The sequence below is a fragment of the Leucopleurus acutus genome (genome assembly GCF_964270905.1).
Source record: "Leucopleurus acutus genome assembly, chromosome: 9".
NCBI lineage: Eukaryota > Metazoa > Chordata > Mammalia > Artiodactyla > Delphinidae > Leucopleurus > Leucopleurus acutus.
The window spans coordinates 57176729-57193784 of record NC_139144.1 but is presented as its reverse complement, the minus strand read 5'-3'; the positions used below and the strand labels follow the sequence as shown (position 1 = coordinate 57193784).

At 34.9% G+C, this 17056-nt stretch overlaps 1 protein-coding gene across 2 annotated transcripts in view; it reads right to left on the bottom strand.

Annotated features, from left to right (window-relative positions):
• STK31 (serine/threonine kinase 31) overlaps positions 1-17056 on the bottom strand; it is a gene marked incomplete at both ends in the record, with an annotated part of 86200 nt that overhangs the window by 45889 nt on the left and 23255 nt on the right. For both annotated transcript variants that reach the window (XM_082847016.1, XM_082847017.1), the window contains 6 exons: positions 679-798; positions 2098-2214; positions 3842-4021; positions 10659-10781; positions 13737-13896; positions 15286-15401. In XM_082847016.1, coding sequence (XP_082703142.1) covers positions 679-798; positions 2098-2214; positions 3842-4021; positions 10659-10781; positions 13737-13896; positions 15286-15401 — 816 coding nt within the window. The remainder of the gene's footprint in view (positions 1-678; positions 799-2097; positions 2215-3841; positions 4022-10658; positions 10782-13736; positions 13897-15285; positions 15402-17056) is intronic.

Sequence of the window (17056 nt, the reverse complement as noted above, 5' to 3'; positions counted from 1 at the left end):
TAAATGAAGAAAACATTTTCAAAACAGTTTACAAAATGATGCAGTGTACATTATATTCATACATACATATAAGTCACCATTCACAAAGGAAATACTCTGAAACTAGCAGTAAGTATCTCTTAAGCAAAGGGGACTATAATCAATGTTTTTATTTCTTATCTTTCTGTATATAGCAAGTTTTCTACTGTAAACTTGTATAGGCAAAAAGAAAATGAGGGCTTCCCTGGTGGCGCAGTGGTTGAGAGTCCGCCTGCCGATGCAGGGGACACGGGTTCGTGCCCTGGTCCGGGAAGATCCCGCACGCCGCGGAGCGGCTGGGCCCGTGAGCCATGGCCGCTGAGCCTGCGCTCCGCAACGGGAGAGGCCACAGCAGTGAGAGGCCCGTGTACCGCAAAAAAAAAAAAAAAAAAGAAAATGATAAAAGTTATGTTTTAAAGGACATAAGAAAATCAAAGATTTAAGACAATAAAAAATCTCAATATATTTATATCAGTGAAATGTCATTTCCACTACAGGATGAATTTAATTATATACCAGCTAACAATGGCTATAGTGTTTTTCTAGCAATAGTAAATAATTTATCTACACACTGGGTATTAAACTACTTGAGAAAAGTTTAAGTATTAAAAATTTCAAAGCATCAATATATAAGACCAATAATATAAAGCATAATCCAACCTCAACACTGTCCTTGTACTTGGATTGTACTGTGGCAATAAGCCTTTCCTCTGAACGGATCTTTTGTACTACTTGACTATATGCATTTAAAGTGATCTCCTTGTCTGCATCACCTTGCTCCTAAATGAAATCATACACACAGATTTATGTACAAAGGAATACAAAATAGTTAAAACCTTCGATAACAATGGATACACTTTAAAATGATATCCTTAACGAATTTCTATATCTATTTCAAAGTATTTCTTAAACATAGATATTTTTCTAGGGAGAAGAGAGATTGATATCAAAGATGTTCATACAGGAAATTTTATTCCCATAACGCGATTATACTTAAAGCTGTCTGAAGTAGAGTGTTAAAGGAAATCAGGGATACTGTTATGCTAAATGTAAGAACTAAACAATATATAGAACTTCAACACTTTATTTTTAGATATCTGTTAACAACCACTTCTAAAATCAAGCCTGACTAAACCATCTAAATAAGGACAATTTGACAATAGGGAAATATAGTAATGCGTATTTTTTAATGCCAATCTTTATAAAATCACAAAAGGTAAAGAGAAACAAGCAAAATAAAGAACATAACCAATGAGACTTTGGTAGGCAGCCTGAGAAACTGGTTAAGAGTTCCAGTGAGCAATATTAACATTACAAAATACACTAATTTTTAACTTTACACAGCAAAAGAGAGTATACACAGTAGGGAAAGGGAGCTACTAATCAAACTTGTGTATCCACTTCCAAGAGCTGTTTCAGATTTTATTTCAAGTTTTCACAAACTCTAAAGAGTCTTATCTTACACTTACAGTCACTGGGTATGACGGACTCAAGAATCAAGTGCTAACGAAAGCTGACACACTCAGATTAAGAGTTGTTTTCCTGGGGCTTCCCTGGTGGCGCAGTGGTTGAGAATCTGCCTGCTAATGCAGGGGACACAGGTTCGAGCCCTGGTCTGGGAGGATCCCACATGCCGCGGAGCAACTAGGCCCGTGAGCCACAACTACTGAGCCTGTGCATCTGGAGCCTGTGCTCCGCAACAAGAGAGGCCGCGATAGTGAAAGGCCCATGCACCGTGATGAAAAGTGGCCCCCACCTGCCACACTGGAGAAAGCCCTCGCACAGAAACGAAGACCCAACACAGCAAAAATAAATAAATAAATCTGTTAAAAAAAAAAAGAGTTGTTTTCCTGGAATTAAACATTAGATTTTTTTTTCATGTGAAATATCCTACTAAAATCAAAATACCAACCACCCTGTGGAAGAATAAGACTTCACACTGTATTTGGATTAGAACTTGACGGTGTTACTATCTCAAATAGGCCTTTACGAGGAAAGCTAAGACTAGTCTTAACACTCTACCTAGTAAGGAAACCACTTTGCTTCAAAGGAAGCAGTAATAAGACTATCAATACTCACAATCAGAGATATCTCCAGCTCTTTGCAGACACTTGACCCAGCCTTCTCTAGGATTTCATCAATATTACCAATTGTGTCTTCAGAAGTCAGTGATTCTTCCACAGATAGATCAAAGGCCTCGTGTGCAAAAATAAAAAACATGAAGTATCTCATTTAATTATTTCAATTAGTATTGTGTCCTTATACCTGGAGCAGAGCATTAACCTATGTACTGGGCAACAAGGGGGAAATAAACACAAGAAACTTAAAGTACAACCCTCACAAAAGTTATGCACCAGAAAGAAAAGGTATACACACCTCACATGCCTAAAGAAAACACAGATTTTTGTTTAGGTAATTAGTGATTAAGAGAGATGAGAGGACAATACAGAGGAAAATTATGAAAAAAAACAGGGACAAGACCAAGATGTTTTGGGGGAACAGTAAAAGAGGCAGTCTGACTAAATACTGGTAAAGAAACTTGACTGCTCAGGTAGCAAGTTTAAATCTGACAGGTAGTGGGCAGACAATATCAGCGTTTATACAAAGAAGGGGTATGATTATACCTGGTACTTAATGATGACCCACTAGCATTAAGGAATATGAAGATTCAAAGTTAAAAATTAAACCCTGATAGTTTCCATCTCATTAGGAAAACTAAGGTGCTTTCTATCAGGAAACAGACTTTATAATAAGGTGTTAAATAGAATAGACATCAGGGGCCCAAACTATAATACAGAACATAAATGTCATAAGCAGTCACTCGGCTTTCAGAGTTTCAGATTTGTGTTTATGGAGGTCTAGATTTGGGAAACGGATACGGAAATGAAAGAAAAGGATAACAGATAATTAACCTAAATGGAAAGACAATTATGATCAATAACAAAAGAAGACAAAGAAATAACTTAGTTACATTAATGTATCCATAAGAAAGTACCAAAAATGAAGAGTTCTAGAAGTAGCAGGAGATTAAAGATTTTTTTTTCCCCAGACAAAGCTAGAACTGCATATTTGGAAATCATTCACACCGAGAGATAAATGACACTATAGGTGTCTTTCCCTTTGCTCAGGAGGATGTAAAGCACACAGAAGAACACAGAATCAATAACAAAATTAGGCCAAAATTTAATTAAGGTTCTGAGTACACTACACAACCCCACATGCCTCCAAGCCTTTTAGAAAATTACATGGTGTTTTCACAATAATAATTAAGAACTAAAAAAACAAAAAGATGCAAGATACCTTTTCTAATATCTAATATCAAATGAGACTAATATTCCCCATTTACTTTAGATATCTTTAGGATATTTAAGATAACTAAAACTTAAAAGATTTACACTGCTAAACAACATTGTAATCATGGCTAGTTAGCCAACTAATGTTAAAACACATATGTCTTGCTAAAAAAGAAACCAAAAAGAGGAAAGCTCTACTACCCTCAAAGCACATACCCTTATCTCTATACCATAGCTGTAAAATATACACTAGACTTGTAATAAACTCCACTGATATTATCTTACACCTGTAACTTGACTGAAGTTGTTTTCATATATGTCCTAAACAGAGAATGTAAATGTGTAAATCCCTCACTCTTCTATCCCAGCATTCTCATTCATATTCTCATTAATATTTTTTCTCTTTTTTATCTCTCTCTCCCTCCCTCCCTCACTCTCTCTCTCAGAAAGAAGTAAATTACATGTGGACAATTTAAAAATAAAACATTCCCTGGTTTATGCTACGACACCACTCGGCAACAGCTCGTTACCTTTAAGGTACTCTGAAACCATGTTACAAGATGTTGTAGAGAAACCTCTGTTTCACTTCTAACGCTGGTGAACAACTCTCTTTTATTACACTTCCAGTCATAAAATTTCTTCAGTATTTCTTCAGAGTTTGTCCCTTCTTTGGCCTGTCCATATACTGCTTCTAAAGACGCTGACAAATCCTGCAGAGAGATACTTCTGTTTTTTAAAGTTTATTAATTTTATATTAGGATTCAAGCACCATATTAGAATCTGAGAGAAAAGTAGTATGTTGAATCCCTATCTTTGAGCATTTTATAAATAAAACTTAGAATAATTAGACATAAAAGCATAAGACTACCTATAAGGTGATTTATTTGGACTGTAAGAGTAAACGTTAAGTGAATTAAGGTTATAAATAGAAGGTTTTATATTCTTAGGTTTTTAATCAAGTAGAAATTATCCTTTTTTCTCTGACTTTACATAAGAATCACTACTATTTTGTCCTGATATGGAAGTTTCTAAGAGCTACTGCTAAGTAAAAATAAACATACCAAAACATTCAAATAATTCCAATTAAGGAAAGACATTAAGCATATGTGTGTGTGTGTGTGTGTGTGTGTGTGTGTGTGTGTATGCACTTAAAAGCATTTTTAGAAAGGCTTAGAAGAGACAAAAGAGCTTGATGGCTCTCTCTAGGAATCAGACTCTAGAAATGTCACAGAGACAAGAGGAAAACTTAATAGACCCCAGAAATTTTTATCACAAAACTCTGAGAAACCCTTGGAAAGAGAGAGGATGGCTGGTGCTTGGCATTGAATGAATACGGTCATACCAAGTGGGAGAAGGCCTGTACCACAGCAGAGAATATCCTGTGGGACAAGAACTGTCTTCATACGCCCTTCTTTCTCCCTCACATTGGGCAGGAAAGCAGCAGCACAAGCAAGAGGCAAGGATTTATACAAGTACAGTATAAGAACCAGGATGAGGCAGAAACTGATAACCAATACAAAAGGATTGGCCAAGCACTCTCTTTTCTTCCCTTTTGCCCTGAATACCTGGTAGCATTTACACCCATGGGTAGCAGCCCCTGGAAAAGAGCAGTGGCTTTTTTCCTCCCAGGACTGGGAGGTCCTCTGAAGAGTAAGATCACCTAGAAGAAAAGCCAATAAGAAGTAGTTGAGCCCAGACTGCAACCCTAGAAGTTCTGAGTAACAACCCCATCCTATTCCCTAAACCCATGTGAAATTACGGTCCAAGCTTTCACCCCTCCCTAGGTCCCATTACCACACTATCACATATGTATACAACAGCACACTAAGGCAGTTTATAATTCTTCAAGAGAATATGAGGTCCTGAGGGGAAGTACAGGGGAGGATGAAATGTGTGAATAATACAAGCATTCCGAAAGAAATATAATAAACTAAGCCACCTTATAAAAAGGAAGCAAAATCAGTAGCCCAGATAATAGTAAGAACTCAAAATAAACATAACAAATATTCTCAAAGAAAGAAAATTGGAAACATAAAGCAAAACCAAGTAGCTATGAATAACAACTGAAATTATTAAGTATGAAAGAAATAATCTTTGAAATAGTGGCAGAAGAAATACAGCAAAAGAACCAATTAGTGACTAGGTGGTTAAGTCAAGGATCCTTCCAAAAAGACACAGAAAGGGATAAAAAGATAGAAAAAAATGAATGAACAATTAAAAATGTAAAGAACAGAAGTTTAAACACCCATCTAACAGAAGTCTCAGAATGAAAGAAAATGTAAATGAGGTGGGGGGGGGAGACAGTATTTTAAGAAATAATTATCAAATATTTCCTAGAGTTAAAGAAAAACCTCAAACTGAATTGCCTCAGATTAAATCTAAACTTATATATGTTTCAGTGCAATTTAGGAAATAAGTCAAGAGAAAATGTTCAAGCTCCAGGAGGAAAAAAGGTAACAGAAGAACAAAAATCAGACTCATATCAACAACTACTGAAATAAGAAAACAATTGATTATTATTGTCAAAGGTCTGAAGAGAAAATGGACCTAATATTTTGTAGCTCATTAAACAATTATTTAAAGAGCTTAAATGTAAGCAATTGTTTAAATATTTAAATTGTTTAAATACAATATCCCGAGACATTCAATACGTCACAAAGTCAACCACTCAAAGCCCTCCTTGAAAGTACTCTCAAAGAAAGTATTCCAATACAGAGTAAACCAAAAGATATCCAATAATTTACAAAATAAATAAGAGTGAGAAAATAACTCTAAAGTCTGTTACTTGAGTTATCATATACAGTATCTGTAACAATCTGTGAGTAAAATCCTAGACAACAATTGTGGTTGTTAGATTCATGGGAGGGAGGTACAGACAGACAAAAAGGCACACCAGAGGCAAGTGAAAATGTTCTAAGATATCAGGGGTAGAAGGTGAAAAAAAAGGGAGGAAAAAAAAGAAACCATGATAAACAGAAACACAAAAATAATCACAGAAATAAGTTCTAATAAAACAGTAATTATAAATATATAAATCAAGCTACCCATCAAAAGGCAGATTTACACGTTGGATGCTTTTTAAAAATGATCTGTTAGTGTGTTGTCTCAGAGAGACATTTAAAATAAAGGGAGAAAAAAAGAAAAAATATATAAAGCAAATATTAACCAGAAAGACAGGTGGGTAAGAATTTTAAAAGAAAACAAAAATAAAATTTTATCCCAAAACATCATAAGGGAAAAATAATGTTACATAACAGCTTAAAATACATAACAATCACAAATTCATTAACACTCAACAATACAGCAATGAAATATTTTGAACAATTTAAAGAAGCAGAATATATAACAATATATTAACTAGAATATATAACAAAAATATCCCCAAACTGATCAGATTAAAAAACTAAGCAAAGATACAGAAGATTAAAGCTTAAAATAATAGCTATAGGTCAGAAACTGCACACAAAGAAAACCTAGAATATACTTTCTTTTTGAACTTAAAAGAAACGGTCATGAAAAATTAACCATGTATTGTAGGCCACAAAAAAAATCTCAATAAATGCTGAGGAAATCAAAATCATGACATTTCACTTCTTTGACCCTCATTATCAAAGTATAAGTTATATTTCTTAAGTATTTACTTGAAGAATATAAAAAAAAAATCTAACTATTTTTCAGCAAACTAAAGAGAAGCTTAAAGAATAATCTGGTGCCCAGGAGTGGGATTCCTGGATCACATGGTAACTCTTAGTTTTACAAGGAACCTCCATACTGTTCTCCATAGTGGCTGTACCAATTTACATTCCCACCAACAGAGCAAGCAGGTTCCCTTTTCTCCACACCCTCTCCAGCATGTATTATTTGTAGACTTTTTGATGACGGCCATTCTGACCACTGTGAGGTGATATCTCATTGTAGTTTTGATCTGCATTTCTCTAATAATTAGTGATGTTGAGCATCTTTTCATGTGCTTTTTAGCCATCTGTATGTCTTCTTTGGAGAAATGTCTATTTAGATCTTCCACCCGTTTTCTGACTGGGTTGTTTGTTTTATTGATATTGAGCGGCATGAGCCATTTGTATATTTTGGAGATTAATCCCTTGTCAGTTGCTTTATTTGCAAATATTTTCTACCGTTCTGTAAGTTGTCTTTTCATTTTGTTTATGGTTTCCTTTGCTGTGCAAAAGCTTTTAAATTTAATTAGGTCCCATTTGTTTATTTTTGTTTTTATTTTCATTACTCTAGGAGGTGGATTGAAAAAGATCTTGCTGTGATTTATGTCAGAAAGTGTTCTGCCTATGTTTTCCTCTAAGAGGTTTATAGTATCCAGCCTTACATTTAGGTCTTCAATCCATTTTGAGTTTATTTTTGTGTATGGTGTTAGGGAGTGTTCTAATTTCATTCGTTTACATGTAGCTCTGGAGAAAACCATAATTCAAAAAGACACATGCACCCTAATGTTCACTGTAGCACTGTTTACAATAGCCAGGACATGGAAGCAACCTAAACGTCCATCAACAGAGGAATGGATAAAGAAGATGTGGTACATATATACAGTGGAATATTACTCAGCCATAAAAAAAGAATGAAATAATGCCATCTGCAGCAACATGGATGGACCCAGAGATTGTCATACTGAGTGAAGTCAGAGAAAGACAAATATCATATGATATTGCTTATATGTGGAATCTAAAAAAAGGGTACAAATGAACTTATCTACAAAACAGAAACAGAGTTACAGATGTAGAAAAATCTGATTCCGGGTGGGGGGACATATACACACTACTATATATAAGATAACTCATAAGAACCTACTGTATAGCACAGGTAACTCTACTCAATACTCTGCAATGGCCTACATGGGAAAAGAATCTAAAAGAGAGTGTATATATGTAACTTATTCACTTTGCTGTACACCTGAAACTAACACAACATTATAAATCAACTATACTCCAGTAAAAATTTTTAAAAAAAGAATAAACTGGTGACCAAGGGGAATAGTAGAAAGAGAGACAAACCAGATTTGGCAAAACTTCTTTTAAGATTAAACTTTAAAAAGAAAAGAGCTTTAAAAATGACCTTGTTTGCCGATCCTTCACCTCTGTTTTCTAACAGTTAATGAGAAGAAATAAAACTTTACAGGGTAAAGTAGAAGCTGCAATGCAGAGAGGTGAATTCTTTCAACACTATCCTTTTATATGAAAAGCTCACTTCACCATTCTGGAATAACCTGTACTATTTATGCAATTCCATTAAGAAAATGTTTCAAACCAGGGCTCCAATGGCTCCTGAACCATACACAGTAATATGAAAACTACACCTTCATCTACGTGGACAAAAAGAGACCATGCCCATGTCCTGGCTATTGTAAAAAGAGCTGCAGTGAACATTTTGGTACATGACTCTTTTTGAATTATGGTTTTCTCAGGGTATATGCCCAGTAGTGGGATTGCTGGGTCGTATGGTAGTTCTATTTTTAGTTTTTTAAGGAACCTCCATACTGTTCTCCATAGTGGCTGTATCGATTTACATTCGCACCAACAGTGCAAGAGGGTTCCCTTTTCTCCACATCCTCTCCAGCATTTATTGTTTCTAGATTTTTTGATGATGGCCATTCTGACCAGTGTGAGATGATATCTCATTGTAGTTTTGATTTGCATTTCTCTAATATGATGTTGAGCGTTCTTTCATGTGTTTGTTGGCAATCTGTATATCTTCTTTGGAGAAATGTTTATGTGTCCATCATCCGATGAATGGATAAAGAAGATGTGGCACATATATACAATGGAATATTACTCAGCCATAAAAAGAAACGAAACTGAGATATTTGTAGTGAGGTGGATGGACCTCACTAAGAAAATTCCGTTTCCTTAAATGGAATTGCATAAATAGTATAGGTTATTCCAGTCTGTCTTACAGAGTGAAGTAAGTCAGAAAGAGAAAAACAAATACCGTATGCTAACACATATATATGGAATCTAAGGAAAAAAAAAAAAAGGTCATGAAGAACCTCGGGGTAAGACGGAAAAAAAGACACAGACCTACTAGAGAATGGACGTGAGGATACAAGGAGGGGGAAGGGTAAGCTGTGACAAAGTGAGAGAGTAGCATGGACATATACACACTACCAAACGTAAAATAGATAGCTAGTGGAAAGCAGCCGCATAGCACAGGGAGATCAGTTCGGTGGTTTGTGACTACCTACAGGGGTGGGATAGGGAGGGTAGGAGGGAAGGAGACGCAAGAGGGAAGAGATATGGGAACATATGTATATGTATAACTGATTCACTTTGTTATAAAGCAGAAACTAACACCCCATTGTAAAGCAATTATACTCCAATAAAGATGTTAAAAAAAAAAAGAGACAGTGCCCAGATGTCCCTGAATATCCTTTTCTCCAATTCTCCAGCAAGCTTACTCCCTACAGTATAAAACAAGACAGCTATTATTCAACTTGGTATTAAAGATACTGACAAATAGTAAAAATTCTAAGATACATAAAAGGTAGAAGGAGTAGAAGAGGGTTATTGTATTCAAATGATATGACCACACAGAAAGCTCAGAGTATCAACTGACAAAAACTAAAAGAGAGTTCAGCAGAGTTGCCAGAGAGACATCAATATATAAAAATCAATAGTATCCCTCTACACCATCAAAAATAACTAGGAAATGGAAAATAAGATAACATTCACAAAAGCAATCAAAAGTATAAATGTCTTGGAGTTAAATGAAGAAAATGCATGAGGCGCTATGGAGAAAACTTTTAAACATCATTAAAAAACATAATAAAAGATGTGAATAAGTAGAAAGACTATGTTAACAGGCGGAATGACAACATTGTCACACTCATTCACTCCAAATTAGTCATTTCTGAGCTGAAAGGATAGGACTAAAGACAAGGTTCCACAACATCATAGCTACTGTACTCTATCCCCTATCACAGATCTTAAAAGACCTATAACTCAAGGATCAGGATCCCTCTCCCTAACTCTAACATATGGCTTTACTAGATTTTCTGCTAGAATGCAGTGGGTAACAGGGACTCACCTGCCTGCTACTGCTCCTGTCTCTGTGAGTTTTCCCAAAGAATGCTGCTCTAGCAAGCCTGACATGCCTGATCATTTTACCTTATTTGCAGGATAAATACATATACATACATAAACACGTTAAATATATCAATATAAAATTTTAACACCATTAAAAAGAAACTAGGATTTATCAGAGAAAAACTTTTGCAGCCATCAGTACTATCTGAAGTCTAAAGGCAAACGCTAATTTCACCTCTCAAACGATAAACATATTTTAATGTATATTTAATGTATATTTAGTATCTTTTAAAATTCCAACCTGTAATGTTTTCAAGCGTTTATTAAGAGGTAACTCATCAACTTCCAGAATAAAAACTTCTACTGCCATGTACAGCTTCTGTTGTACTTCATTTCTTTTAGCTATCAAAATATTCCCTTCATTCTGGAGGAAGGAGAAAAAGAATAACCATCATTAATATATCAGGTGTTTTTTTTTACACACTGACCTCTATGAAAAAAACTGATCTCTTAAAGTTAGTAAAATTTAACATTACATTCTCCAAACATAGTAAACACTTAGGACAAACACCTGTCTCCTTAGATCACCAAAATGACAGAGTTTTCTCTCCCTTAATTAGAAATAAGATTTACGTTCAACAATTCTTCTCTGTTAATCTTCATCTTTTCCTATCATTTCTGCAACAATAAAATTTTTCCTTTTCTTAAGAAAATTATACAAGTATCTATGGCTAATTACACACTGTCTCCTTCCTATTCTCAGCCCACCCTCAATTCCTTCATCTACTTATCTTTCAAGATTCAGTTAATCTCCACCATGATAAAACCTCCAATTCACCCAAAAGGCTATGTTTGGAAATAGATATGAGAGATATCCAAGAATGCTGTGAATTACCTCTGTTATAGTACTTACCAAACTATATTAAAACTATCTATTTATATATCCGGGCAATACCCAAGGTAGATAGAGGGATAGGACCACGTCTTAAACAAATGCATGTGTCTACTGCCTGTAACAGTGTCTGGCACATACACTTAAAAGCCTGAATGTTAGAATACTCTTTTTTGTGTAAGCTCAACCAGACCATTATATAACTAATTATAAAGACAAAAGAAAAGAATCTCTTTCATCAAAAATACACCTGGTGGGCCTCCCTGATGGCACAGTGGTTAAGAATCCGCCTGCCAATGCAGGGGACACAGGTTCCATCCCTGGTCTAGGAAGGTCCCACATGCCACGGAGCAACTAAGCCTGTGCGCCACAACTACCGAGCCCACATGCCACAACTACTGAAGCCCGCGTGCCTAGAGCCCATGCTCCACAACAAGAGAAACCACCATAATGAGAAGCTCGCACACAGCAACGAAGAGTAGCCCCTGCTCACCGCAACTAGAGAAAGCCCACTAGCAGCAATGAAGACCCAACACAGCCAAAAATAAATAAATAAGTAAATTTATTTAAAAAAAAAAGTACACATGGCAATCAAGTTAAGGAACTGTGCGAAATATATAAATGAAAATAACAATACTGACCCAAATTACGTACAAGCAGGGAAATAAAATGACAACTTTATCTGAGGGACAATTATGACTCTCTATTTATCCAATAATCTACTCTTCAGTCTGTCAAATGAACTTTAGGGTAATAAAGCCTAAAAGTAAGTCCTGAAACATCAGCAGTAGTGGAAATAAATTGCTTCAAAAAAAAAAATCACATTTGTTCTACTAGAATACCAAGTCCTAGGCATATACTAAGCCCTCTCCCTCCCTGTGATAAATCACTTTCCTATGCTCAAATGACAAAAACAAAACAAAAATTAAAAAGTAGTCCTTTTTCATCTTTTCATCTTACTACCTGAAAATACATGATGAAGTATTTTAATACTGGCAGTATGGTTTAAATGGAACTAGAATACACTTTGTAATCAGACATACCTGGGTTCAAATTCCATATTAACATTTAGAACTACGTAATCTTGAGCAATTTCCTTAAACCCTGTGGGCCTCAGTTTCCTGAGGAGCAAAAGTGCCAAGTGCCCTTTTTTTTTTTTTTTTTTTATTTCACAGTACGCGGGCCTCTCACTGTTGTGGCCTCTCCCATTGCGGAGCACAGGCTCCAGACACGCAGGCTCAGCGGCCAAGGCTCACGGACCCAGCCGCTCCGTGGCATGTGGGATCTTCCCGGACTGGGGCACAAACCAGCGTCCCCTGCATTGGCAGGCGGACTCTCAACCACTGTGCCACCAGGGAAGCCCCAAAAGTGCCCATATTTAAAAGTTAGTGTACGAAAAGTTTATAAAGTATCTATAACACTGCCTGTGTTTCATAGAGATTCAAAAATTATTACTTCTGTCACTTTTTTTCTTCCATAATCAGAAGTAACCAGTAACCAGGTCTAATATGTAAAATAACCCAAATCAAATCCTTTATCCAAATTAAACATTCCTGGCATTTTCAGAGGCCTAGTTATTCTGTTTACTTTTCTCATTCAGAGCCAGTTACGCTGCCAACTGGCCAACCTAGAATGAATAGGAAATAAGACTATCAGGGTACAATCCCCAGAGGCAGAAACCACCGATACTTAAGATAGGACAACTCCAAACACAAGTTTAGGGCTCATAGGTACTATGGAAAGCTATGATTGTTGTACCAAATATCTTTATATGAAAAAGAAGGAGTTCCATTCAGCTCAATATAATAAACTAAAGAAAATTTCAAGAGGAAATAAATATATTTTTACCTACACTAATGAAGAAGTCACATGAAATATTCCATTCTTCATATCCCTCCCCTACCCACACATGGATGGCTTAGATAGCATTTAACAGTAAGGCAGAGTCCTATAATGCAGCATAAAACACGCCACTCAGACCAGAAGACAAGATCCACATTAGCAGTTGTGGGAGCCACTCTGGCTTACAAGCCTCATGCCCCTCAAAAGCCACCATCTCTTATAGGTATAGCTGCCAGGGTCCCTCAAGGGGTATGCCCAGTTGCAAGTATTTGTAGTTTACAGTTCCTCCCAGTCCAGATACAATTTACCAATCAGGGGTTTTATTTTTACCTAAACAATGTTGCCAGTAACATGACTGAAATACCATTTCATCAAATTACCAAGGGAACAGAGAGGGGTAAATTCTCATGCAAAAGGGACTGCAAAAGGGTTAACTAACCCTTTTTCCACAATCACTACTTATCTATCCTACCTTTCTTACAAGGCAACAAAAGAAATCAAATTATTAATATGAAGATATGTAAAAGTTAGAGATTTCACATAAAGTATCATTCCAATATCTGCAGTCCTTCTGCTTTCTTGAAAGACATTATCTTCTTATGTTCAACAGATAAAAATCATCATAGAGAAAAATTCTTAACCCACCATATTCTGACAAGCTTGAATCTTCCCCTGAGCCAGACAGTATTCTGCCCAAATTATCTCTAATTCATTCAGAGAAGCTGGGAGAGTAAAGCAGCCTTCATCCAACACTTGTATAGCATCTGACAGGTCACTTCCAAAATGAGCATTGATATTGACACATCTATTAAAACAGCAAAAAGGAAAAGATCAAGAAATTTTTAAGGTGCTGTGAGAAAAAAAATTACACTTAAATACTAATGGTCTAAAGTTACTATTTACAACACTGGCTATGAAGAGGTACTTTTTAAAATCATATAAAATCATAAATAACTTTGATACAATTAAAAACATAATTGAGAAAAAAATTTAAATATCTTTTTCAGAAAGCTTTATATAAAAAGACAACTTCAAAAGTCTGCAGATTTTAAATGATATTAAATTGGATTTATAAATAATTCTGTAAAATTTTATACTTAAGCCAATCTTGCTTACCAAGATGACAGGCACATAGTCCTTGTACCTTAATAAGCAGACTAGCATTTGCAGAGTTTTTTAAAATATCCAAAAAGAAAAAGCAATGTGAAAGACCAAATAGCAAAACAAACAAGGCCCATCATTTTCTTTTTTCTAGCTTCCAGTTAGACTGCCACCATTCTAACAGCACATTATTTCCTCAAATATGGGTTAAAATATTTTGAACTGTTTTGGTCCAAAGTCTGTCTCACAGCTTTGTAAGTGTAGTCACCTGAATTTTTGGTTATGCATTAAAAGTTGATTAAGCTCTAGAGAGACTTACTCAAACTATTTAGAAACTTATAAACCAGATACCGATTGATGGATTTATACTGGAGAATATAAATTCCCACTGGACAAAAGACGAACGTGCAGGATTAATTCAGGGCAACATCTTCTTAGTGTTTCAAAGTACATGAGAAAATGAATTACTGATTTAAGTTGTATGTATAGCACAAAAAGAGAACTAGGTTGTTCTGAGAACTATTTTTTCCACATTGTAGAAAAGGGTGAAAAATTATCCCTAACCAATAATAAAACAATCCTCTATAAAGTACAATACCTATATAATTCATATATAGAGTCTGAGATATGCTGAATAAACTCTGCACAAAACTTGCTAACCAATTTCTTCTGACTCCATGAAGATCACTTTTCTTCTAACTCCATGAACACTACTTTCTTCTTTCTTTAGACGGAGTATAATTAAGTTATATTACTGAAATCTAGTTTCAGTACAGGACTGAAAATAACCCCAAGCAAAACAAGAGGACATAGTAGTTTCTCATCAAACTACCACTTAGAAGTTGTGTTGACTTTTTAATTTCATTCTCATAGATGACTTTTAGGACACTATCATGCCACACAGTGTCAACAGAACACTAACAAAAACAATAGAAAATTTGTCTCAGGAGTAACTATTTTTAGTTTCCTTCTTTAAAGTAATAAAAATACAAAGATTAAGTTACAAAGCAAAAATGTCAGGCATACAAAACAAAGCACCAACTAATTAGCATTTGTTTTAAACTATCCTTCTTAAAAATATGCTTTTACCTACCTAATTTCTTTCAATATTTCAACCTTAGCTGCTAGATTTTTCATTCTGGTACCTACACAAGTCTTAAGAGTACTTTCTAAATGTTTAGTCAAATCCATGGTAGTTGCTTTCTCTTGCTGAAGCAAAGAACAAATACATCTTAGTTAGACCCAAATAGGAAACTGTATTTCTACTGTTATTTAAATGATTTTTAGGCGTAATTAAAATTTTAAAGGCTAAAAAATACTAGGCGACAGGATAACAAACACTGATTTCCCTACTAGCTAGGATCTGAAAAAGATAAACTATTCCAGTCTTCTGCCTTCACACAGAGACACTCTTATATTGCATCCTAATAAGAAACCAAATAAAAACAAAATTTCACATATTATATGTCTTAATACTTAGATTTTAAAAAGAAAAATAAAAGATACCCTTAAAAACCAAATGATAATCAATGACAATTTGTTTTCTGATGAAGTCTGATATCATTCTGCATTTTAAAAGAATCAAAAACATCATTTCCTTGACCCAAGCTACATTAAACTCCTTGATTCTGAGTGGTACCTTAACAATATGTCTAATATAATTATTCAAAATAATGCATAGAGCAGTAATATGGATAAAGACCTGCAATTTTATTCCAATTATACTACAAACCAGGTATTACACAGTTAAACACAGAACTTTTACTCAATCTTTAAACACCAGGCTCTCTGGTGTTCACATTCTCTCCAATGCTTCAGTTAAATAAAAAGAGAGCCAATACTGAATATCAGCCAATAGCTGATTAATAGTAAGTTACATTTGGGAATGCTCATGCCCATCTGCTCCCATTTGCTGAGGAGGATGACCATGAAGAAGCAGTTATGTTTGTTCTTAAATCTGTTTATATCCACTGTAATTGCTATGATAATTACTCCAAAAATTACATAAATCTAAGAAACAGAAGTGGGAAAATAAAAAGTTGCTGAATCTTTGAAAATGTGTTTAATGCTTTACAAAGACTCGATAAAAGCAAATTTTTAGTACAAATTGCTAATGAAATACATGTGGATGAGAACTATAAAATTCTGAAGAATCATTTAAATCTAAAAGAAATGTCAACTCAGTTTCTCAACTGTCTTAAACTTATTGTTAATCCACCTGTAAAAAAAAAAGAACCAGAGCTCAGATGAAAAATAATTAGTATGGTTTTTAAGACAAACAACAAATAAAACAAATAGAAAAGATGCCAAACTTAAACCCAACCACATTAATAATTACATTAAATGAAAATTAGCTAAACACTCCAATTAAAAGATGTGAGATTATCAATCTGGACAAAAACAGCTTAGACTCAACCATATAAGCTGCTTATTAGAAACACTTATTAGATATAAAGAGACAGATAAAAATTAAAGGATGGAAACTATATACAAGGCAAACATTGCTATATTAATATCAGGCAATGTGGACTTCAGTACAGGGAGCACTCCCAGCAATAAACTGGGATATTTCATAAAGACAAATGAATTAATTCATCAAGAAGACACAACAATTCTAATTGTGAATGCACCTAATAACAAAGCTTCAAAACCACAAAGTAAAACCTGACGGAACAAAAGGAAGAAATACACAAAACCACAATAATATCTGGATATTTTAACACTCCTCTCTCTGTAACTGAACGAACAAGTAAACAGAAAATCAGTCATGATACAAAAATCTTAAACAATACTATCAACCAATTCGACCTAACATTTATGAAACACTCCACCACACAACTGTAGAATACACATAATTTTTAAAA